Here is a 23,438-nt window from a genome sequence, read left to right on the forward strand (position 1 = left end):
GGAAAGCATGGAAAACACTTCATGTACCTTGGCCAGGGGACACTCTAATGCAACACTAGTTGAAGCAGACTTCCAGTACCATCTCTTCAGTGTCATCTACAGCTTTGTCTTTGTACTGGGACTGCTAGAAAACATCTTAGCTCTCTACCTTTTGACCTGCAATGTCAAGCACACCTCGCACTCCATCTACCTCATCAACCTGGCTGTAGCAGATACCTTGTTCGTGTGTATATTGCCCTTTAAAATCCATTACCACCTGAACCAGAACAATTGGATCTTTGGAGACATGGCTTGTAGGATCACCGGGACCTTGTACTACATCAACATCTACCTCAGCATTGCCTTCTTCACCTGCATTTGCATGGATCGTTACATTGCCGTGCTGCACCCCTTCACCTACATCCGGATTAAAGTCACCCACTACATGACAGTGGTCACCAGCTTTTGGCTCACTGCTGCAAGCATCACGATCCCGCTTATCCTTGGGGGGCCCCTTCACAACAAGGGCACAGGGAACAAGACTGCCTGCTTTGAGAACTTCTCGCTGACCAGCTGGACCCATCGCATGTTGCCCTACAATGTCTGTGCCTTGCTGTTCGGCTTTGTCATCCCGTTTGCCATCATCCTCATCAGCTACCCTCTCGTCGCCAAGCGGATCAACCACACCAGACACAGCATTCACAAGAAGAAGGCCTTGAGGACCATTTACCTCATCCTGCTCATCTGCATCCTATGTTTCCTTCCGTATCATCTCACTCACCTACTCCACTTCCTGATGAGGGTCCAGCTCATCCGAAGTTGCCTGTTTACCAACTTAATTTACAAAATGCGCCGGGTCACTTTGGCCCTGGTCAGTTTCAGCTGCTGCCTGAATCCCATCCTATACTACTTCACGTCTTCCAGCAAGCCATGGCGGCTTGGCCTCAAGTTCAGATCCAGATCCAAGGTTTACACCATCTGTGACAGAAAATTCAGTGACTATCCTTATAAAAGCAAGCCAGCAGTGAGACCAACAACACAGCAATTGAATGAATTGTCTTTTTAAAACAAGGTCAGTAAGTTCTCCACCTGAACTCTGAGGAGGAGTATTCAGGTGCTGGATACACATACTCGTTAGGGCAGGGACTATGAATTGAATTTGGTGGTGGTGTCAGTCCACTTCCTTGGAGACCAGAGTCTGTTACAACCCCTGCCCCCCTCCAATTGGCAAGGGTGGGCTCAGCAGACAACAAGAAGATTAAAGACACAAGAGTTTTTCCCCCCTCAGCTCTAAAAACTGAAGTCCTATTTATACACAACACAGGCACATCTGCTAAAGGGTGTCAGTAAGTAACATTGAAGTAGAAATATTGCCTAAGCAGTACCAAAAAAATCCTTTGTTTGGAAAGTGGTGACGTATGAAATATTTCACAAATTATCTGAACCAATGGACCTGCACCAGTATGGTTTGGTATACCGAATACTTGACTGAGTCATTCCATCATCTGCAGCCTTCTCTCAACTTTCTTAGGTATCCTTTATTTTAACTGCTATCGAGGCGGACTGGGACTCAGAGGGCTAGTTCTAATACCAGTTGCTTTGCAGGACATTGGCTCATGATTGAAGCTCTGCCCATCTATAAAATGGGAATAACCAAGCACCTCCCTGTTGTCCCATTATTTGCTGAACATTGTGAAAGTTAGCTTGGCTTTCTACCTGAGGGATGTTCTTCTTCTCAATAAGAGACCCCTAGGGCATACAGAAGCTCCTCAGCTATTGTTCACAGCAGCGTATGCATATGCGGTTAACTACTTAAATATTATGCTTGTTTTAATCCCTTGGGCCTACTTTTAAGTTCTAACCCCCTATCAGTGTTCTGTACTGTTAAAGTTGACAGCTGACCCTATGTTCAATGCAGAAGCAACAAGATAATTGAATCATTTTGTTCACAAGCGGCTGAGTGAATTAAAATACTGTTAAGAGGAGCATCTTCCTGTGATGTTCTTATGTATGTTGAAAAAGCAAAGTGCTTGCTGTCATCCAAATGTTCTTTTTAATATTACAAAAATAAATGTGAAGGGAAAGACTTTGAAAATCTCTTACCATGCTCTACAAGGAACTCCAGTCAAAGCTGCTCCAGGTAACTTGATGCAAACAGCTTGCGCAGTAATTGATATTTGTGACTGGCTTTGCCAGTGGGAGATAGCGGTGCTGCTAAAGCAAAATTTTGTCTGAATAGTTAAATACTCTCTACTGCAGGATATTTTACAACAGACGTTTTATTTAAAAAAACAAGTATTTACATGCTCTGGATAATGTAAAAAATGGAGGTAAACCTGGAAGGCTTCTGAAGTTCCATTTTCCCCATTGCTGCATCACTCAAGCTGTAGTTTGTGGCAGTCCCTTTTTCAATAGGGATGTAAGATAGCTGCCCAGTTCTTCATCCTGTATAGAGAAATAGGTCAGGTGGCAACACCCCCACTCCACTCTCTTTTAGGGCAGCAAAGCAGAGCCTGCTGTTTTGACAGGCCTACACCTAAACTTAGTACTGTTTCTGAATTGTTTGACAAATGGGAGTTTGTTACTGCCAAGTCTGCTATTTTGGAAGAACAAAGCGTGAGGGGGCGCTGAGACAACAGATGTCTCTCTTTTTGCTTTGCTCTCAGGAAAACATTTCCCCTCTAAAGAAAATCCTTTTGAAATCCACAAAACCTAGGCACTAGAGAACTCTAGCCATGAAATTAAACACTAGTGCCTCTGCTGGGGTGAGCTTTTTGCTAGTCACAACTCAAATTTTTCATACAACCCCCAACCTTCCCTCTGCTACCAGTACTCCACCCATTGCATCATATTGCTGATGGCTAAGGCCATCAATTTTAGGATGGTTGATGATTTTGTTTCCAGTGCCGGCAGTGGGAGTAGACTCAGGAGATGGTGCTACTGGAAAGGTAGTTTTATTAGGGCTAAAACACTGGGGGAAAGCTTAAGGAAAGGAGGTGACTCTAGAGTTAGTGCATGGCAAGCTGGGCTGTAAATCTACAGCACTCTAACAGGCCCTGTGGGCCTGCGGCTGCCCAATGAAAGTTTGAACCAGCAGGCTAGAGCACTGTAGAGCAGCCCATACTAAGACATCGTGTCTACACTGCAGCTGAGGTGTGAGATCCCCAGCCTGGACAGACGATCATGATAGCTCAGCATGAGCTAGTGCACTAAAAATAGCCGTGTGGATGCTGCAGCTATGTCTGTGCTGCACATGGGAGGTGTAACTCCATGCCCAAGTGGCTCATGCTGGACTCAAAACAAACAAACTCAAAGATGGAGTAGCTCTTTTCTGTTCCCTCACTGCAATAACCCACTTCCTCTGGAAACTCATCCTTACAATTGCAACCCTCACCACAGGCCCATGTTAGAACATAGCTAACCAGAGTCACTTTGTGAATGTGTGTCTTCTGAAGTGACATTTATTCTTACCTGGTATGTCCATGACACCAGCAAAACTTTGGTTCCTTGGTCCTCTGACTGTGCTGTGGCTTGGATCAGAATGGACTCCACCATGATAGATCCATCAGGGAGATGCTGAACAGAATAATCTTTCAGGACTCTAGGAAGATGGAAGGTACATTATGCATTCCTGCTCTGTACTGAAGTGGGCGTCTGAGTACACAGACCTAGCTCCTACAATCAGTGCATCAGTACAGAGAACACCTGCACCTCCCAGGCCACCGTCTGAGCCAATACCCGCCAGCCGAGGAGAGCAGAATAGGACTTATAAAAAGGCATAAGCAGGCTTTGAATATTAATCATTAGAAAGTCACATGGTCCCACAGGGCTTGATTTCTGGTTTGTCTGCATAAACCACTCCTGAGGGGCAGGGCCACCAGTCTAGAGCAGAGGAATTATCTGTACATTTTAGTCACTGGAATCTCTACCAATAGTTTTTTTGTCACCTATTAACATTCCCCAGCTACACACAGCTGCTTTGGAACAGCAGCTGTTAAACAGCCTGTGGCATGCTTACCCCTTAAGGTGATTATAGACTCGAAGCACCATCTCGTGCTCCTTGCGAGGATCCTGAATGTGGACACGGCAGGTAAAACGCAGCTGATGCTCCCCAAGCCCCAGTTCCTTCAGTGCCTGCTCGGGAGAGACCAAGCGGAAGCTCTGCCAAGGGAAAGGAGAAATCCATTAATCACAGGCTGCCATTCACATTAGCTCTATAGAGAGCTACCCAATAATGAAAAAAGGACTCTGGAGCAAAGGACAAACACATAGATTTCCTTGGGGCATGGACCATGCCTTTTTAAATGGCCTAGCACATTGTGGACAATGCCACAAACTCAGCCGCTAGCTAAATGTGTGTGTGTACACAGATTTATACATACAAACACCTCTCTCCATCATACATTCCCTGTTTTCCAAACCTGCCGTCAAGCACAGCTGCTCTATGAATAAAAGTTGGCACAACCCACCTGTATGACAAGAGTGAGTTAGACTACAACCACTAGGCTAAGCATAAGATCTCTTGACCTGGACCAGAAGGTAAATGCATCCATAGTGTGGCAGCAGGAGGCAAGAGCATGACAAAAAGCAGAACTGTATTGGAAGTGGCTCTGTGGATTGGTTAGCTATGTCTCCAGTGTCCTCTTCCAGAGACAGAGAGCCATGCCTCTGGGTTGGTCTGATCTCTACCAACCTTGGTGGTTGAGAAGCTGGGAATTCTCATACACCTGGATCTCCTTCATAGCCCCACAACACTTCAGAGCGGTCACTGCTGAGCTGCTTCCAAGAAGCTAGGACTGTGCACAACACCTTTACTGTTAGCAGAGGCCACAAGACAAGTACTAGAGTAATCTCCTTTTCACTTACATTATCCTTCATGATTAATGTGCCATGCATGAGCTTTGGCTTCTTGGAATCTGGTACGAGACCTAGAGTGGGACCAACAGAAAGGAAGCACGAAGTCATTAATGGTCTTTTTATACACACATAGTAAAACACTTTGGGATCTAACAGACTGCAGGGCCATGATGAGAAGAGGGCCTGAACTGCCAGCCCCTCAACTGAAATGAAGTAGGTTTAGTCTATGATCTTATAACCTTGGCAGAGACCTTTTACAAACAGTTGCTAACTGGCTGCTATAAGACGTTCCCTGGGGATGGGGCAAATCAGGCTCAGCAACACTGACTTTCTCTCAATCTTGCAGCACACATCACTTCCTCAGTTTAGATAGAAGTTTGGGGGGATTAAAACCAGATTATCTTGTAATTCCAATAGGGGTGGAACTGGCCCACTGAAGCATGCATTTTTATCCATTAAGCAAACTTGACAGGTAATCTCTCTGCAGAGTGCATTAGTGATGAATATCAGGGCAGCCCCATTCTACGTGTGTCTGACTTTCCAGCATGGGGCTTTTAAAAAACAGTGAATACACTATGAATGGGGATAAATTGGCAGGTGAACTCTTCATCCCACTAGTGATGAAGCTCCATTATATGGAAGATCATATAAATGTGTCCACAACATCCCCTTCTCACACATCCATGCATAACCTTACACTCAGCAGTAAAAACAAGCTGTTCTAGAACTGCAGTGCCTGAAAGGGAAAAGTCATTGTTAACTGGTGTATTACCTATGGCAGTCTCTCTCTTCAACAATCCAAGGGAAATGTCCACTGGTATATTGGGGCTGGTGAACAATGTAGTGGTTTCTCCGTTTGCAGGCATGTAACAGTTGACATCTGTATTAAAAGCAAACAATACTGGAGAAACGTCCATATAGAGCTTCTAAACCCAAAGGAATTTTTATACAGGAACTATCATTGCACCCATAGCTAGAGTGGAACACGGCGGGTGTTTAACAACAACCCTTTACAACAATTTGGGACAGGGACTAAGAACATTATACTCAACTGAAACTTGAAGGGGTAATGCAAATAGCCAGTATACTTGTTCTAAAGGGAATCTTGCCAGGACACCAGAGTTAACACCCCTAAACGTGTGGTAAATTCCATGGGATCATTAGTCACAAGTAGTCACGGCCTTTTTTTTTTTTTTTTTTTTTACATACTTTTCCCATGGAAGACAGCACAAATTCCCACAAAGGGAACAATGCTACTTAGTGAATCACCAGCAACACCTCATGCAGCAGCATGGGTTTCTTTTGGAGAACTCCCATCCAGCCTGAGTCTTGGAGAATTTGTGAGAGTTGGCAAGATCACAGGCTGCAGCAAGACTGCCGCAGAACTTACAGCCATGATAAAAACAAGTTAATGCAAAAGTCACCTGCAACTGTTGGGAAAATGCACCCAATAAATAAGTATCCAGAGAGTGAAACACAATGGTCTCTTTGCTGATCATTCTCCACCTCGCCTTAGAGTCAGCTGCTTTCAAAAAAGGTTTTAGTTTTTCCTCTACTCTTGTTCACTGTAACTTAAGTCCGTAGTACAGGAATTATAAACATGAAAGAACTTTTCCCCACCAGTGTCTGTTGGTTTTAGGAGTCCAAGAGACACAGCTTACAGAAATAAATCCCTGTTTATACATGCACACATACAATAACTCTCTGTTTCTTCGACTGCACTGCATCTGATTGGTCCCCAAAGATCATTAAACCTGCAGCAGGGGCTTACTGCAAGCCATGCCATCTGGAGAGTCATCAAGCCAATCAAAACACGTTATTCAACTAGATTTCACGTCCTGGCCAAAGTACATGAACTATAAAAATAATTAATCCTTCCCCCTTCCACGATGAATCCTCCCCAGCACCCTCTACACCCAAACAAGTCACATACGAAATTCCTGTTCAATTTTCTGCTTCAGGAACTCCATCTTCTTTGCTTCCCCGTGAACCAGAAGAACACTGCGTGGCTCGGCCTGGCGAATCAGCTGCATTATTCCCTTGGCATCAGCATGGGCACTAAAGGACATGTATTCTACCTGCATCTTCACCTCCAGCTGCAGGGAGCAAGGGGAGAAGCAAACAGAAACCATCCCCCATCAATACTTGCTTTGCTTGTTCGCAACTTACAAGCTGCGCAGTAACTGAACCAGAGCTCTCAGGGTCCGCGTGTAACTGGAGTGAGCAAGACACCTCCTTCAGAAAGTGGGACAATTGAGACAGCCAGATCCTTGACGTCAGGGGCAGTTGACAGCAGTCAACTCCATACAAGGAAAGCAGTTAGTACCTTGCAGGATCAGACTATCATTCTGGATACACTACCTGTCTCAGCTTTGCCCAAAGAAAATCACCATGTAAGGATTTTAATTACCAGCTGCAATGTCCCTTCCAGCAGGAATCTATGTGACGGTTACCTCACTGAGTATAGGTGATTTATGTACTTTTCCATATAGAAGTAAACACCCATTAAAGCCTCTGGGCACATCTACAGTGATTTCAGGCAGTAAGAGATTTATGGGGCAATCGTTCAGCCATTGCCCACGTAGCCAAACTCCTACCGACTGTAGTTGTGGGTCCACACGTGGAAGGATGGCCGCAGAATGCAAATCATTGTCAGTGCAACCAAAGGAACTAATTCAATCACGTCAGCTAAAATGTTACTTGGTATATCAACACAGGGAGAGATTTTCACCGACACAGAGGGCAGTGCAATGTGCAAGTCCCCTGAAAGTCAGTGGTGCCCTTCCAAAATAAACTTACTATTTGTCTTCCTTCCATTTCTAGCTTCCGCTGTCCACTCAGGATCTTATGGCCCACAGTTCCTTGCACACAGTAACCTGGCATAATGACCTGGAAGGAATCCAGACAAATACGTAGCATTTGCACACTGAACGGAGCTACAGTAAATTGTTCTCTTGGGACAGAGCTAGCCGTATGATGCTGACGGCAAGTTTCCATGGTTCTCGACCTGTATACCACAGCTCTTTGTTTAGATGCTACTGAATCTATTCTGTTCAATTATGCCCCTTAGCATCTTGTACGATAAAGACCCGAGTATGGCACAAGCATTAAGATTAAATTGAAAAGGTGGCTTTTGTTAAAATTTGCATGCTACTAAATAAGGGTTATTACTAGTCACGGGTAAACAGACAGCTTTGAGCAGATAAGCACAGCTGAAAATACATTTCCATAACAAACTCTTGCACAAAAGCTCGAGCTAAAAAAACCGTACCCATGTCAGTTCCTCAGGAAATCCCTCTCTCCCCGACTGTAAAGGCCTGGTTATCATTCAGTTTCATCGGATTCCTTCAAAATTAAGGCTTCTTTTAAAAGACCTTCAAAATATTTAGTAAAAAAATATAAAAAGTGGTTCCAGTCTCAAACCTGAGGAATGTCACCTTATGAGTTTCAAAGGTCACCGTCAGCCTTTGTGCACAGAAACTCTCTCAGTGGGATATTTTATATCCTTATTGAGACCACCAGAGCAGGCTGGCTTTCAGAGCGTGGCTCCGTGAGGAACGCTCAGAGTTCCACAGTTATTCACCATCGATGATTTTCATAGCCAGTGTTCCCTGGGTAAAAACTGACCCGCATGGATACTTGATAAGGTGGTCCCACTGAAATAAATGGACCAGTATGTCCCCACGCATGGATCACAGGCAGCATGTTAGGAGTTAATACTAATTGTTTTCCCCTAATTGAAGCACAATGTGGTATCTAACATAGGTCAACTTAAGTCTGGAGTGTAGACATGCCATCAGAACTGAAAGCGTCATGTTCATGCACAGTAATTAAACCTTGATTTTATCAAGCTGCATCTGTTCCTCAAAGGGTGAATCCTTGTCCAGCAGAGACAAATCCTGGCCCCAGCGAAGCCAATGGCTAAACATCCACTAATTTCAGGGCCTGGAGTTGGTCCAAATGCAATATGCCAGTCATAAAAAGCATTTTTTAATTATGCTTTAATTAAATAAGGTCAGTCAGTGGTTATTACTAACTGATGACTCATTTAGATAACAGCTGATAAAGGAAAGATACATGCAAAAGACACTGCCATTATAGGCAGAGTTTATTTCTAAAACGACTGGACTGTAGCCCCACACATCAATATGAAGCATCATTCAAGGTCACAGAATTTCTTACCATGTTCTTTTCATTCCCTGCCCATTTCCTGAAGATCTGAAGGGACTGTCCGGCATGAAGCATACCTGGGGTTGCAAATACAACCTAGGTTTCAAAACAAGAGTGTTAGGAGCTGCCACACAGAGATTCATTTTTCCTAATGATTAAAAAGCAGGTTTCCCAGATTATGGAGAGAGCACATAAGAATAGAACCCAGAAAGTTCCATCCATGAATCTATATAGTACCAAATAATATACAGTACCGCTTACACTCATTACAGCTGTGGGGTTTGGGGGGGAGGGGAGGGAGAGGCAGAGAGAATTTTTTCAAACTGTGCCTTATTTTCATATAATAAGATCTCCATAAATTTTCCATAAAACAAAATACTTCAGAATTCACATTTCCTAATAAACCCTTCAAGAGTTTTTATTAGCCTGTAGTGCCGTGACGGTTTCTGAGCGATCTACTGGGATGGAACTAGAACAGGAATCTGTCAAAATCAACAGCAACAATGCAACATTTATTTATTTTTTTTTAAAAGGGTCACTGTCATGAGTTTAATTTAAAGGGACTGGTTATAAGAACTATAGATTGGATCAATGCAGAGGAATGCACTTAACAGATTTGCCATCTGTAGATTAATTTTCTAATTACAAGAAGAAAAGGAGTACTTGTGGCACCTTAGAGACTAACACATTTATTTGAGCATAAGCTTTCGTGAGCTACAGCTGACTTCATCGGATGCATTCAGTGGAAAATACAGTGGGGAGATTTATATACACAGAGAACATGAAACAATGGATGTTACCATACACACTGTAACCAGAGTGATCACTTAAGGTGAGCTATTACCAGAGGGAGAGCGGGGGGACTACAAGCCGTCAGGAACAGTATCCCCGATAATGTCACGGCAAACCTGGTGGCTGAACTTTGTCCTCACCCATAACTATTTCACATTTGGGTACAATGTATACCTTCAAATCAGCGGCACTGCTATGGGTACCCGCATGGCCCCACAGTATGCCAACATTTTTATGGCTGGCTTAGAACAACGCTTCCTCAGCTCTCGTCCCCTAATGCCCCTACTCTACTTGCGCTACATTGATGACATCTTCATCATCTAGACCCATGGAAAAGAAGCCCTTGAGGAATTCCACCATGATTTCAACAATTTCCATCCCACCATCAACCTCACCTGGACCAGTCCACACAAGAGATCCACTTCCTGGATACTACGGTGCTAATAAGCGATGGTCACATAAAGACCATCCTATACCGGAAACTCACTGACCGCTATTCCTACCTACATGCCTCCAGTTTTCATCCAGACCACACCACACGATCCATTGTCTACAGCCAAGCTCTACGATACAACCGCATTTGCTCCAACCCCTCAGACAGAGACAAACACCTACAAGATCTCTATCAAGCATTCTTGCAACTACAATACCCACCTGCTGAAGTGAAGAAACAGATTGACAGAGCCAGAAGAGTACCCAGAAGTCACCTACTACAGGACAGACCCAACAAAGAAAATAACAGAACGCCACTAGCCGTCACCTTCAGCCCCCAACTAAAACCTCTCCAACGCATCATCAAGGATCTACAACCTATCCTGAAGGACAACCCATCACTTTCACAGATCTTGGGAGACAGGCCAGTCCTTGCTTACAGACAGCCCCCCAACCTGAAGCAAATTCTCACCAGCAACCACATACCACACAACAGAACCACTAACTCAGGAACCTATCCTTGCAACAAAGCCCGTTGCCAATTGTGTCCACGTATCTATTCAGGGGACACCATCACAGGGCCTAATAACATCAGCCACAATATCAGAGGCTCGTTCACCTGCACATCTACCAATGTGATATATGCCATTATGTGCCAGCAATGCCCCTCTGCCATGTATATTGGTCAAACTGGACAGTCTCTACGTAAAAGAATAAATGGACACAAATCAGACATTAAGAATTAAAACATTCAAAAACCAGTTGGAGAACACTTCAGTCTCTCTGGTCACTCGATTACAGACCTAAAAGTGGCAATACTTCAACAAAAAAAAAACTTCAAAAACAGACTCCAACGAGAGACTGCTGAATTGGAATTAATTTGCAAACTGGATACAATTAACTTAGGCTTGAATAGAGACTGGGAGTGGATGGGTCATTACACAAAGTAAAACTATTTCCCCATGTTTATCCCCCCTGCCCCACTGTTCCTCAGACGTTCTTGTCAACTGCTGAAAATGGCCCACCTTGATTATAACTACAAAAGGTTCCCCCTGCCCCCCCACTCTCCTGCTGGTAATAGCTCACCTTAAGTGATCACATTGGTTGCAGTGTGTATGGTAACACCCATTGTTTCATGTTCTCTATGTATATAAATCTCCCCACTGTATTTTCCACTGAATGCATCCGATGAAGCCAGCTGTAGCTCACAAAAGCTTATGCTCAAATAAATTGGTTAGTCTCTAAGGTGCCACAAGTCCTCCTTTTCTTTTTGCGAATACAGACTAACACGGCTGCTACTCTGAAACCTGTAATTACAAGAAGGTAGGTCTTGTAGTATGTTTATTCCTTTTATTATGTTTAAGACAAAAGCTTCATTATTGCTGCATATGATTGGATTTATTAGTGCAAAAAATGTATATTCAACAGGGATTTGGGTGTAGAGTCCCAGGTCTGCCATAGGCGCTTCCTATGTGACGTTGGGCAAATTACTTCATCTCTTTAGGTCTCAGTTTCCCATCTGTAAAATGGGGATAACAGTAATTCACTATCTCAGAGAGGTGTTGTGAAAAATACATTCACAATTGTGAGGAGCTCAGATGCTATGTAAATTGTGCGCTTTCCTTAACCCAGGCAAAAAACAGCACTAAAGCATCTCCTATCAATGCACATCAATCCTATCATGTTCTTAACCTCCACGTACCATTGGCCCAGGGTTATCAGCAAAGGCCCTGTCAAATGCCTTGATGTGTTTGAATTCGAACATGTTTCTCTGGACAAAAGTTTTCCGGATCTTCTGATTGGTCCATGTGATGAACAGCTTGTAGTAGTGATTGGCCTTCTCAGTCAGCCCCATGGAGAAGTAAATTGGGGCCTTCAGGTTCATTCTTTCCCTTTGGGGAGAGAGAAAAGTCAGTCAGCCAACTGTCGTTGCTTAAGTGGGATCCTGGCAAAAATCCCTCAGGCTCTCCCCTTTGTGTACTCAAGAATCAGTCTAGGGACTTAAGATTTCTATGCATATACTTACCTGGGGAAGTAATAAGCCAATATCACTGCTATGTCACATTAATGTTAGATAATCCAGTTCTCAATGTCAACTGCTCCATTATGAATGTTAAACATGATGCTACGGGGTATAATTAAGAGTAAGGCATCTTTAGATTATCATGTACATGTTCCAACCCAGACACAGCCTCTCCTTTTTGATCTTTACCATGACGATGTTCATGAAAAAGACTCAATATTTTATTCAGCCATCCAAAAAAAGTTACTTGTCCTGAGCATGGAGAGTTTTGCAAGGCCAGAGGGATGGCATGAAATAAGGAAAGGGAAAATTTAGACTGAGTGTCTGGGGGCAAGGTGAGGCATGTCTCAAAAGAGCAAGATATTTCAGAGTAGTGTCCAAGTGGTGGAGGGACAAAAGCATTAGAAAAATATACTACAGGGAGCAATCCTACACTAGCCAGCATGGGCAGATACAGACTAGAGACAGAGAGATGAATGTAAGACTATCCATGACAAGACAGACACCACAGAATCCTGGAAAAAATGAGCAGTAAGTGTATGGGGGGGGGGGGGAAGGGGAATAGATATAGGTTTTAAATGGAAAACCTGAGGCTGTTCTTACCAGAAAGTTTCCAGTAAGATGCAGAGTTCCTGGGCACGTCCCAGAGCAAAAACCGGGATAAGAACCTGCAGTTGAAGTGGAGAGTTAGACTATATACTGCGAACACTATGCAAAAATTACGTGCCCCACTAGTGCCCACAAACACCTGCACTTGCTCACAATGGGTGCACATTCAATTTTGCAGATGAACTCCATGTGCCCTCCTTTCCAGACTCTCCCCATAGAGGGCCGATCTTCCTGATGCTGCTTTTTATTTCCCTATTCATCATTTGTTCTTAATGGAGAGGAGGTATTGCACTTATACTGAAAGCAACATCCCAGGCTCCCTGGATTCTTGCAATATAACAGAGAACACGCTTTATGGAGACTTAGGGAGCCACACTGTTCTGTTTAGCACTGCAAGGAAGTTTCCAATAAAATACTGTAAATAAAAACAAAACCACATTTCTGGCATTGTCTATGGAAAATTACATTGTGCCAAGCACTTTTCATCTTAACTGCCTAGGCCGCACTGGAGCAGTTATGTCCTAGCAGTAACTTATTTAGCCCTCCAGGGGACAAGGAGCGTGAGAGTCCAACATAGAACGTACACACAGCTGCCTCCTTGGAGAGTTTTCACACGCGTCGTTTCATGTCTCTAATATTTTCTTCTGTCAAACTGTTCACTGATGCTTGCTGCCAACTGGCAGCACCTTACATTACTGATTGGTTTTCCAGATTCAGTGACAACTTCATACTTAAGAAATCATCAGCTAGTTCTAAGAGGAGTCTCTAGGTGGGAGATCTATCTGTATGCCACCTCTGTTCTCAGAGGACTCACTTTTTCCTTCCATAAGCAGATCCAGATTTCTCCCTCACTGGGAACAGAACAATAAATGAATGAAGTATATGACCAAAGTCACTGGGGATGAACTAATGTACCTTTTAACCAAGACAACACCATTAAAACTGTAAACATGTGATTGCCATACAGACTGCACCTCCCATTTTATCAGTGATTAATTTAGTCCAAACCTCAGGAACTAAGGGCCACATCCTCATGAAAATCAGCATAGTTCCATTACTTGAGAATCCAGTGACTTGACCATTGGGATCTGGCTCTAAATTATTTGTTTTAATGCAGATACAACATCCATCTTTAAGTAGGACTGCTTTAAGGCACATTTTATTGGGAAACTTCTCTCACTGGCTACAGAAAGTTGGCTTTTAATTAACAAGAGGGGGGCAATGACCAAAATTCTGAATGAACAAGAAACAAACAAGTGTCTAAGGAAGACACACAAAAATCACAAAAGCCAACTACAGTTAAAAATTGCATTAAGATGTTATTAACATTATAAGCACTGCTATGTGCCATGTGCTTTGGTGGTCACGTAGACAAGACGACCAGTTGTTTATTTCAAATTGACGTGATTAGAAAAGATCTGAACAAATAAAAGGGGGAAAGCTACATGCAGTGCATTCAAACATTTTTAAAATGCTTCAGAAGGGGATGTAGGTAGGTTAATACTTCTCATATATTTGGGGTTTTACAGCAAAAATCTGCTCAGGGTCTAATAGTGGGGCACGGAATACGGAGATGAGAGCACTGGTTATACTAGAAATTGTTTCTTATGAATGGTTAAGTGTAAAGATTTTGACAGATATTCATTGAAATTTAGAAAGAGACCAAGAGATGAGTTTAGAGCACAGAATGCACACGTCTGCGTTTCAGGCATGACTGTCTCTGTAACTTTGAACGACAGAGTTCAGATTGTAACCCTGGCATTTCCTTTCCACTAGAAAAGCAAGAACACCCACTTAATACCCTGCCCTTTCTAGCATAGGTTAGCAATAAAACCAACCACCAAATTTGCTTGGTGGAGCAACAGAGCTGTCGTCATGCTGTGTAAGAAGGCAGCTCAAATATTAGCAATAATACAGCCCTACTGACCCACCGGATGCGCATGCTTTCTACAGACTGGGAAAGGCCCCAATTAGCTTATGCCACATACCATACCTTCCCTCCTCTCTCTACGCTTTCATGGACCTTCTTCAGGAAGTCCCTCTCTCTGCAGCGTTTGGAGTCTCTGATAGTTGTGGCATAGGTGGATTCGCTGATTAATAAATCCGGACGACACTTATCAATCCAGGCAGCTCTAAAAACAGAGAGCGACAATCTAATAGATAATATATAGCACCTTAATATAGGAATAATAATGGTCCTTATCCACCTTTTATAGATGGGAAAACTAAGGCCCAGAAATCACAGAATCATAGGACTGGAAGGGGTCATCTAGTCCAGTCCCCTGCACTCATGGCAGGACTAAGTATTATCTAGACCGTTACTGACAGGTGTTTTTCTAACCCACTCTTAAAAACCTCCAAACCTAAGCAATTTTATTCCAGTGCTTAGCTACCCAGACAGGAAGTTTTTCCTAATGTTCAATCTAAACCTTCGTTGCTGGAGTTTAAGCCCATTGCTTCTTGTCCTATCCTCAGAGGTTACGAAAAACAATTTTTCTCCCTCCTTCTTGTAACAACCTTTTACGTACTTGAAAATTGTTAAGACCCCTCTCAGTCTTCTCTTTTTCAGACTAAACAAACCCAATTTTTTCAATCTTCTCTCACAGGTCATGCTTTTTAGACCTTTAATCGTCTTTGTTGCTCTTCTCTGGACTCTCTCCAATTTGTCCATGTTTCCTGAAATGTGGTGCCCAGAACTGGACACAACACTCCAGTTGAGGCCTAATCAGCGCAGAGTAGAGCGGAAGAATTACTTCTCGTGTCTTGCTTACAATACTCCTGCTAATACATCCCAGAATGAGGTTTGGTTTTTTTGCAACAGCGTTACACTGTTGACTCATTTAGCTTGTGGTCCACTATGACCCCCAGATCCCTTTCCGCAGTACTCCTTCCTAGGCAGTCATTTCCCATTTTGTATGTGTGCAACTGATTGTTCCTTCCTATATGGAATACTTTGCATTTGTCTTTATTCAATTTCATCCTATTTACTTCAGACCATTTCTCCAGTTTGTCCAGATTACTGTGCAGTGACTTGCTCAAGGTCACACAGGAAGTTAGTAGCAGAGCCAGGAATCCTAACTTCATTGAACCACACTGTAATGGTCTCTTGCTAAACGAATCCAGTGCACAATATGGAAACTAACACTACAGATTTTTGAGACACAAGTTGTCATTTACTTGCTGATGACTAATTTAAGAGGTTTCATTTTATTAAAGATCAGCAACATTTAAAATCTTTCATACACATAAATATACTTCTCCTTTAGCACTGATACAACATTTATTACTGCAAGTCAAAAACAAAACATGCCTCACTACAAATTTATAGCATTTGATCTGAACTATGTTAGAAAGCTAACACCTATAAAAAAATGCCATGACAGGAAAACATTTAAACCCAATTATTGTGCAGTCTTAAAAAGGGGATTAACATGCCCATACACCAGAGAAAAGAATAATACTGAAGAAGTGCATTCAGAGTCTATCTTGAGGAATTATTTTAAACCTGTTTAGTTCCATAATTGAAAACTGCATTTATCTTCCCAAGAGAGAAGGCACTAAGTGACCGAGTCTTTTATCCAAGAACACAGAATCAACACTAATAAACTCCCATACATTAACAGGAGTTGCAGGTTCAGATCTCCCATGTATGGATCACACACATTAAAATTCACAGTCTCTCTGCTTCCTACTTACCCTAAGTGTCTGTCTGGCGTCATGTTATAATCACCCTAATGGAAGAAAAGAAAACCCATTTACTACCTGAAAGATAATTGGACACATACCATACAAAGGAGATGTATCGGTCTATAAATATTTATCTGTATACTTACAGTATATACCACAGACTCAGAACCAACTTTAATCTGGAACATGGCTGCTCCCAGCACATGGCCAGCATAGTACGCCTTGATTTCCAGCTCATCATCTACCTACATAGACAAAACCATTTAGCCAATTTTAGATGACATCTCTCTCAGTGGTTAAAGAGAATTCATGAATTAGGAATTATGAGCACTGATGGCAGCTGATTTTATTACTCTGTTTCTTCACTGCTAATTTTCCGATCCCTTCCCCAATACAACTGTCCTCTTCCCACCCCCTGTGTTTGAGAGGCAGCATCCTCTATACCACACTCCTGCTAGAGGAAACCATAGAGAAGAACCAACTTCAGGTGCAGTACCCTGAACAAATAAGGGATCTGATTACCCCCGAAGTGCCTCAGAATCCACAGACTGCAAGACAAATGCACTAGCTCCTGAGAATCTTCAACAGCAACCACTAAAAGGACTCTGGGTAATCTCTGTCTCACCTTCTTCCTATTTTGTATTGTGTCTCTGCCTCCCTGCTTTCTCTTGTTTCTGGACCTCCACCCTGATCTCTTGCTTGTTTCTTTCTTTTATATGCACTTTGGTTTTTCCACCTATTTTTGGTCTTTGCTAGGTGAGGAACAACAATCCTCCACCCCCTTTATACATGGAAGGGCTGCAGAGGAAACTGACTAAGCCTTCTCCTTCTGTATCAAGCTCCTTAGAGCACACAGCTGGCTGCAAAGGGAAACTGACAAGAAACACAATATCTTAAAAGTTTAAAGTGAAAGTGCTCCTTAGCAGGTGCAGGGGTATGAGGAGAGGGGATTAAGATTCCTGGGCTCCTTTCCCTGGGTCTGCCACTGACTCTCTGTCTGACCTTGGGCACATCACTTAACCTTTTTGTGGCTCAGGCACTACAGAAGTGTAGCAATAGAAGACCCTGTACTCTCCTCTTCAACAGTCCAACTGATTTATTCTGAGAGTTCCCCGGGGTGACTCATTTTACCTGAACTGTCTGGTGAAGGTGGACAGCTACCACTTTTTTCATACAATCTTTAATCATCTGGGAAGTGAAGAAGTTGCTCTCCCCTTTCTTATCCACAGTAATTTTCCTGTAATCCTCCAGCAGGATGGGGCAGATGGCCTTGGTGGGGTGCGTCATGTATATGGGTCCATCATACCCAACCATTTCGCTGAAATACGGTAAAGCTCCACAGTGGTCCAAATGGAAGTGGCTGTGAAGGAACACCCAGAATGAAAGATACATCCCACAGGCACTTAGTTAGATGTTTACTGCTGTCACCTAACACACAGATCTTGTGAACACGCATTAGTTCATGTAAAGCGCTGAGAGATCCTTGCATGAAGCAGAAGTGCAATCTAATCTTTGCGGTATAGAACTGCAAGCCATTAAGGATGACTAGTTTATTAATGTAGGAGGGGAAAGTGGAAGAATTATTTTCCAGTGCTTTCCTCTTTTGCATCTGAATTATAAGACGGGAGCAAGTTTTCTTACCTGATGATTACACAGTCTAGAAAGTCAGTCAGCCTTCCATTCTGGGTAATGTATGAAAAATCAGGAAAGCGTCTCTAAAAGACACAAAAGCATGTTATCAAATATTAAACAAAACTGGTTACTGAATTCAAAACATGACATTAAACAAATGTCAGCCGCCCATGTAGCTTTAGGAATGCACTGTGATCTTATTACAGGGCAGAACTCCAGTGGGACAACAGGGAATGCTGGTGTCACCAATAAAGTGGATCGCTACAGGCTAAACCCCATAAAAGAGATGAGTGCAGAGTGTGCCAAGAAGGAGGAGGAGAAAACTGCCAATGGGAGGGTTTATTAGAACATTGCAAATAAGTAATTAAGTTATCGTCAAAGAAGAAAGATAGCTAATCCATTTTATCTTCACCAAAGTGCTCATTTGTAGGTTTCAGACCTCTTCATAGAGTTCTGCTAAAGTTGGTAGTTTGCTCTGTGCTGTGTTTTATGAATTCTGTTATCTGCACACAAGAATTAAGCTTACTCCTCTCTCTCTTAGAAGGTATCAATATTCAGGCATCGTGAGCCAAAACAACAGAGTCAGGAGGAAAACCCAACCACCACAATGCATCACTCTATATCCAGCAAAGCATACATGCTGCAGGTCTCGATTTGGGTCCCATCAACTGGCTGGTAACAAAGCTCATCCCAGTACCAAACTAATGATGGGTTTTATGTTTTAAGCCGGGGTGAGCAAACTTTTTGGCCCGAGGGCCACATCGGGGTTCCAAAACTCTATGGAGGGCCGGGTAAGGAAGACTGTGCCTCCCCTAACCCTGACTGCCCCCCTCAGAATACCCCACCCATCCAACCCCGCGGGCTCCTTGTCCCCTGACTGCAACCTCCTGGGACCCCCTGCCCCTAACCGCCCCCCCCGGGACTCCACCCCCTATCCAACCCACCCTGCTCCCTGTCCCCTGACTGCCCCGCCCCCTATCCACACCCCCGCCCCCTGATAGGCGCCCTGGAACTCCACCCCCATTCAACCCTCCCTCTAAAGCCCCCTTCAGAATGCGGCCCTGCGAACATGGGTGGAGGATTCAGGAGGAGCAGGGGCAGCCACGCAGCTGGAGAGAAGCAGCCGTTTCCCCTTCAAAGCACCACCTCTCTCTGGCCGGCTGCGCAGCCGCCCGGTGCTCCTCCTGAGTCCTCCGCTCGTGTTCGCCGCGCTCCCACCAACTGCCTGCTCCCCTGAGGTTGCAGGTGAGCCTCCCTTCCTGCTCTCCCCTGCCCCTGCAGTGCAGCCCCCTCCCGTGCTGGCGGCGTGGTGCACTGAGGCTGCGGGGGAGGAAGAACAGCAAGGGAGGGGCCGGGGACTAGCCTCCCCGGCCAGGAGCTCAGGAGCCGGGCAGGACGGTCCCGTGGGCCAGATGTGGCCCACGGGCCGTAGTTTGCCCACCTCTGTTTTAAGCACACAGGAAGCCTCCTGCCACTTAAAGTGAAATGACCCTGAAATGCAGGATCCACTGCCCTGCTGATCCTCTTTTTAAGGTTTTCAGGCAGCTCACACAACACCTGGGGGCTGGGAGGTGGAACTACAGAACACAAACGTATATGGGGAAGAGGGGACATCTAGTCCCCACACAGGAACTCAGAATTGCCAGAGGGAATATTGGTCCATCAAGCGTGGTACTACAACTCCAGCAGCGGTTAATACCTGAGGTTTCAGAGGAAAGTGAGCCCTCACCTGAGAGTGCACCAAGACGTTATGCTGGATTCTTCAAACAATTTCTAAATGAAGCTGGTACAGCTGGCCAAGTAGGTTGTGTAGCTTAGGCACCCATAGAACCAGAAGTAATACTGGAAAAGGCGGGGCAGATAAACCTTAAAGAATCTGCACACAGCATTCAGTCTTTCTGCGATACTTACATCGTCATTATAGCCCATGTGCATCCCGCAGTCTAGCATGACATTTTTCCCTGCAATAGACACAAGGATGCAGCTCCGGCCCACATCCTGGCCAGCCCCTGGAGCAAGAGACAAACAAAGGAAGCTGCATCACCTGTCTATGTAACCTCTTAAATCTTGATAAGGATATAAACATTTGAAGCTCTGGGAAAAACACTGACTAGATAAACATCAACATCCATATTAAAAGAGGCAAGTATCATTAACCTCATTTTAGAAAGGAGGAAACTCAGGCGGCGACTGGGGAAATGACTTGCCCAATGGCACATAGTTAATCATTGGCAGGGCTGGATTTGAAATCTGGAGTTCCCCCTCCTGTAGTCACTCCTCTGTGCCACAGGGTCTCATCTTTCCGTGAAAGTGCAGCTCTCCATTTAGCACCCAGCTTGTCAGTTTCAGACCAAAAGACATACATTAGCAAACAGCATTTTTGCCGATATATTTAAGGAGATGCCATCAAATGGCTTATCACTAAGACTGCTATCATCTTTCAGGAACATCCTCTGTATGCAGACTACACAGAGAGACAGAGCTACACAAAGTAACAGCAGCTGTTTTTGAATTTGTGTACTCCACAGAACAATGACCCCCACTCTTTCTACAGCAATGTTAAATAAGCTAACATTCTTCACAAACTATGCTAATATGTATGCTGAAGCAAGACCACAAAGGAAACAAGAGGCGCACAGCACAATCCAGCTTCAGTAAAAACATTTTTGGGGTGGGCAGAAAACAGCGTTTGCCAAATTCAAAAGGACAACAAGAAATAATATTTTCCACGTATCTAGCTATTTCTATCTATGAGGCAGCTTATAAACATTAATTAATTAATCCTTTTAACATCGAAAAGCAAGGTTAGCAACGTCTCTTTCTGTCTTCATGTTTGCAAAGCAAGATTAAGATAACCTAAAGAGAGGAGTCAAATCTGAATGCTAGTTATACAAATGTAACACAGTAACATATAAGTAACGTAACATAGATAGAAGTATAAGATAGGGCAGGGATCGGCAACCTTTGGCACACAGCCCGTCAGGGAAATCCGCTGGCCGGCCGGGATGGTTTTGTTTACCTGCAGTGTCCGCAGGTTCGGCCGATCGCAGCTCCCGCTGGCCGCAGTTCGCTGTTCCAGCCAACAAGGGCTGCGGGAAGTGGATTGCCAATCCCTTAAAACTATAACAAGCTATTCTATCCCAAAACATGGAAAGAGGCACAAATCTCCTGCTATCTGTATTGGAGTTATTTCTACATTTCTATATTAGTTATTTCTAACTAATTTTAATTCCTTTAAGGCTCTGTCACAGCATCCAAACCTTTTCTACCTATTTCAGCTCCACCTTGTGGTTTGAACTTACCCAGGGGAGTGACTTTTATTTCAGGCATTTTAAGCAGAGACGAACTCTTTGAACCTTAGCTGTACAGCAGGCTATTTCAGAGATACCATAACTGGGTACTGAAAACAAGAGAAGATCCAGCCTTTCTTCAAACCACTGATCTGTTTATTTACTAATATCACAGAGAAGAGTTCAGCTGGGGCCCCATGGCTTCCTAGACGGAGACAAGAATACAGACAAGTAAAGAGTCAGCTAACTCGGCACATTATTAGTGTCATCTAAAAATGCATGCCTGTTTCCAATATAGTCAAGGCTAACGTTCCCCAAAAACAAACTGGTTTCCTTAACCCTAACATTATTACAGTGTTTTATAGTCACTCAGTCCAAGACTGATTGGGCCATGGAGGCTGAATCCTTCTCTTGGTCCTTAGAGAGATTCAGCCCAGGTGAGAGGGGATGCACATTGGCATGGCTGTATGTGGGAAGCCTGACTGCTGCTGATCCTGAAGTACCTGATCTGCGGACAGAGTGAGGTCTTCAGCCTCCTGGACTCTTGAGCAAGGACTAAGTTCATTAATTTATTAATAAACTGCAGACAAACTCCCTATTACAGCCTTGATTTTGAAGTGGGAGTTAGTTTTAAAAAATTAGGACTCTCATCCTCTGCATCCCTTTCCCAATGCAAACTGCTATTAAATCAAAGATGAGAATAGACTTAGTTCAATTAACTTCTAAGTTGGGAAATAACAAAACCCCTTAAATTGTCTGAATACAATTAGCACATTCTTTAGCTCTGCTTCTGGGATTCCAGAGCAGTATGTATTTTATAAATCATTACGGGAAGTTGTCAGGTTGTGTTATCACTACCAATGTTCCCTCAAATTTTTGACAGGCCGCGTGCGCAAAAAATTTCTTCGGTGCAAATTTTTGACAGGCCGTGTGCGCAAAAAATTTCTTCGGTGCAAATTTTTGTGCACGCGGTGTTTCACCGTGTGCGCAGGGTTTAGGAAAAAAACAAACAACATTTTTTTGTTTGTTTTGATGACAATTTTCCCATCGGCGGTAGTGATCACTGTTCCCTCTAAGCTGTGCGTGTCTGCACACGCACACAGATCCTAAACCCCGCGCACAGCTTAGCCCAACTTGATGATCACTTTAGATAAGCTATTACCAGCAGGAGAGTGGGGTGGGAGGAGGTATTGTTTCATGGTCTCTGTGTGTATATAATGTCTTCTGCAGTTTCCACAGTATGCATCCGATGAAGTGAGCTGTAGCTCACGAAAGCTCATGCTCAAATAAATTGGTTAGTCTCTAAGGTGCCACAAGTACTCCTTTTCTTTTTTAGAGGGAACAGTGATCATGACCGCCGATGGGAAAATCATCATCAAAACAAACAAAAAAATGTTGTTTAAGTCGAAATCAAAATATTTAGAAAAAGCTGTTTTTTTTAAGCATCAAAAACAACAACCAAATGAAGTGTTTTCATAAAGTTGAAATATCCTGAAACAACATAAAAACATCCCTTTTTTTCAGAAATATAAAGTCCTGATTATTTTTTGTTTGTTTCAAAAGAACTTTCAGGAACAAAATATTATTTTATAAAAACCATTTTAAAAAGGTTTAGAAGGCTGGGATCCGAAAAAAAGATCAAAACAAAACGTCCCAGTTAAGCCGCAGCACGGCGGGCCCCCCCAACTCTCCCCCCCCTCAGCACGGCAGGCCCTGCTCAGCACTGCAACCTCCCGCCCACTGACCCCGCAGCAGGGCCCCCCCCGCGCTCACTCCCAGCCCGCGGCTCCCAAACGGACTCACAGCGCTCTCGCTTCTAGCAGGCCCTCTTTCCCGGAGACATCTGCGCATGCGCGGCAACCCTAACTAAGACCCGCCCTCTGCCTTGGAGGGGTTGTCCCTGCCCTATCACGTGACGCAGGCATGGCCTCTCACCACGTCCCCAGCGGGCGCCAGCCAATGGCCAG

At 43.9% G+C, this 23,438-nt stretch overlaps 2 protein-coding genes across 3 annotated transcripts; one reads left to right on the forward strand and one right to left on the reverse strand.

The window, feature by feature from the left end:
* The first annotated feature begins 3 nt into the window (after window positions 1–3).
* On the forward strand, window positions 4–2,094 carry LOC141974305 (lysophosphatidic acid receptor 6-like). Its single transcript, XM_074933913.1, has one exon. The coding sequence runs from the start codon at window positions 8–10 to the stop codon at window positions 1,043–1,045; it is 1,038 nt and encodes a 345-aa protein (XP_074790014.1). The 5' UTR covers window positions 4–7; the 3' UTR covers window positions 1,046–2,094.
* A 195-nt stretch (window positions 2,095–2,289) lies between these two features.
* On the reverse strand, window positions 2,290–23,326 carry INTS11 (integrator complex subunit 11). 2 transcript variants are annotated; one of them, XM_074933911.1, is made up of 18 exons: window positions 23,275–23,326; window positions 21,484–21,676; window positions 20,093–20,190; window positions 18,191–18,264; window positions 17,681–17,909; window positions 16,696–16,794; window positions 16,559–16,593; window positions 14,856–14,994; window positions 12,857–12,921; window positions 11,933–12,122; window positions 9,019–9,102; window positions 7,636–7,725; window positions 6,770–6,932; window positions 5,609–5,716; window positions 4,846–4,907; window positions 3,998–4,140; window positions 3,451–3,580; window positions 2,290–2,424 (listed from the first exon to the last, which is right to left on the reverse strand). In XM_074933911.1, the coding sequence occupies exons 2-18, from the start codon at window positions 21,509–21,511 to the stop codon at window positions 2,359–2,361; spliced, it is 1,803 nt and encodes a 600-aa protein (XP_074790012.1). In that variant the 5' UTR covers window positions 21,512–21,676; window positions 23,275–23,326; the 3' UTR covers window positions 2,290–2,358. The 2 variants fall into 2 exon arrangements, with proteins under 2 accessions (XP_074790012.1, XP_074790013.1); XM_074933912.1 differs by lacking the exons at window positions 20,093–20,190; window positions 21,484–21,676; window positions 23,275–23,326 and adding an exon at window positions 19,911–20,050 and having other exon boundaries at window positions 2,291–2,424.
* Window positions 23,327–23,438: the final 112 nt, after the last annotated feature.

Source organism: Natator depressus, chromosome 18 (assembly GCF_965152275.1).
Source record: "Natator depressus isolate rNatDep1 chromosome 18, rNatDep2.hap1, whole genome shotgun sequence".
In the NCBI taxonomy this organism is placed as follows: domain Eukaryota; kingdom Metazoa; phylum Chordata; order Testudines; family Cheloniidae; genus Natator; species Natator depressus.

What these genes read in the sequence shown, in the direction of transcription:
- LOC141974305 (XM_074933913.1), top strand. Translation starts at nt 8, where the DNA reads ATGGAAAACACTTCATGTACCTTGGCCAGGGGACACTCTAATGCAACA.
- INTS11 (XM_074933911.1), bottom strand. Translation starts at nt 21,511, where the DNA reads ATGCCTGAAATAAAAGTCACTCCCCTGG. An exon ending in GCGTAGAGAGAGGAGGGAAG is followed by an intron (nt 12,922 to 14,855) that starts GTATGGTATGTG and finishes CTTCAACTGCAG; the next exon opens with GTTCTTATCCCGGTTTTTGC. An exon ending in AAATGGAAGGAAGACAAATA is followed by an intron (nt 6,933 to 7,635) that starts GTAAGTTTATTT and finishes TGCTCCCTGCAG; the next exon opens with CTGGAGGTGAAGATGCAGGT.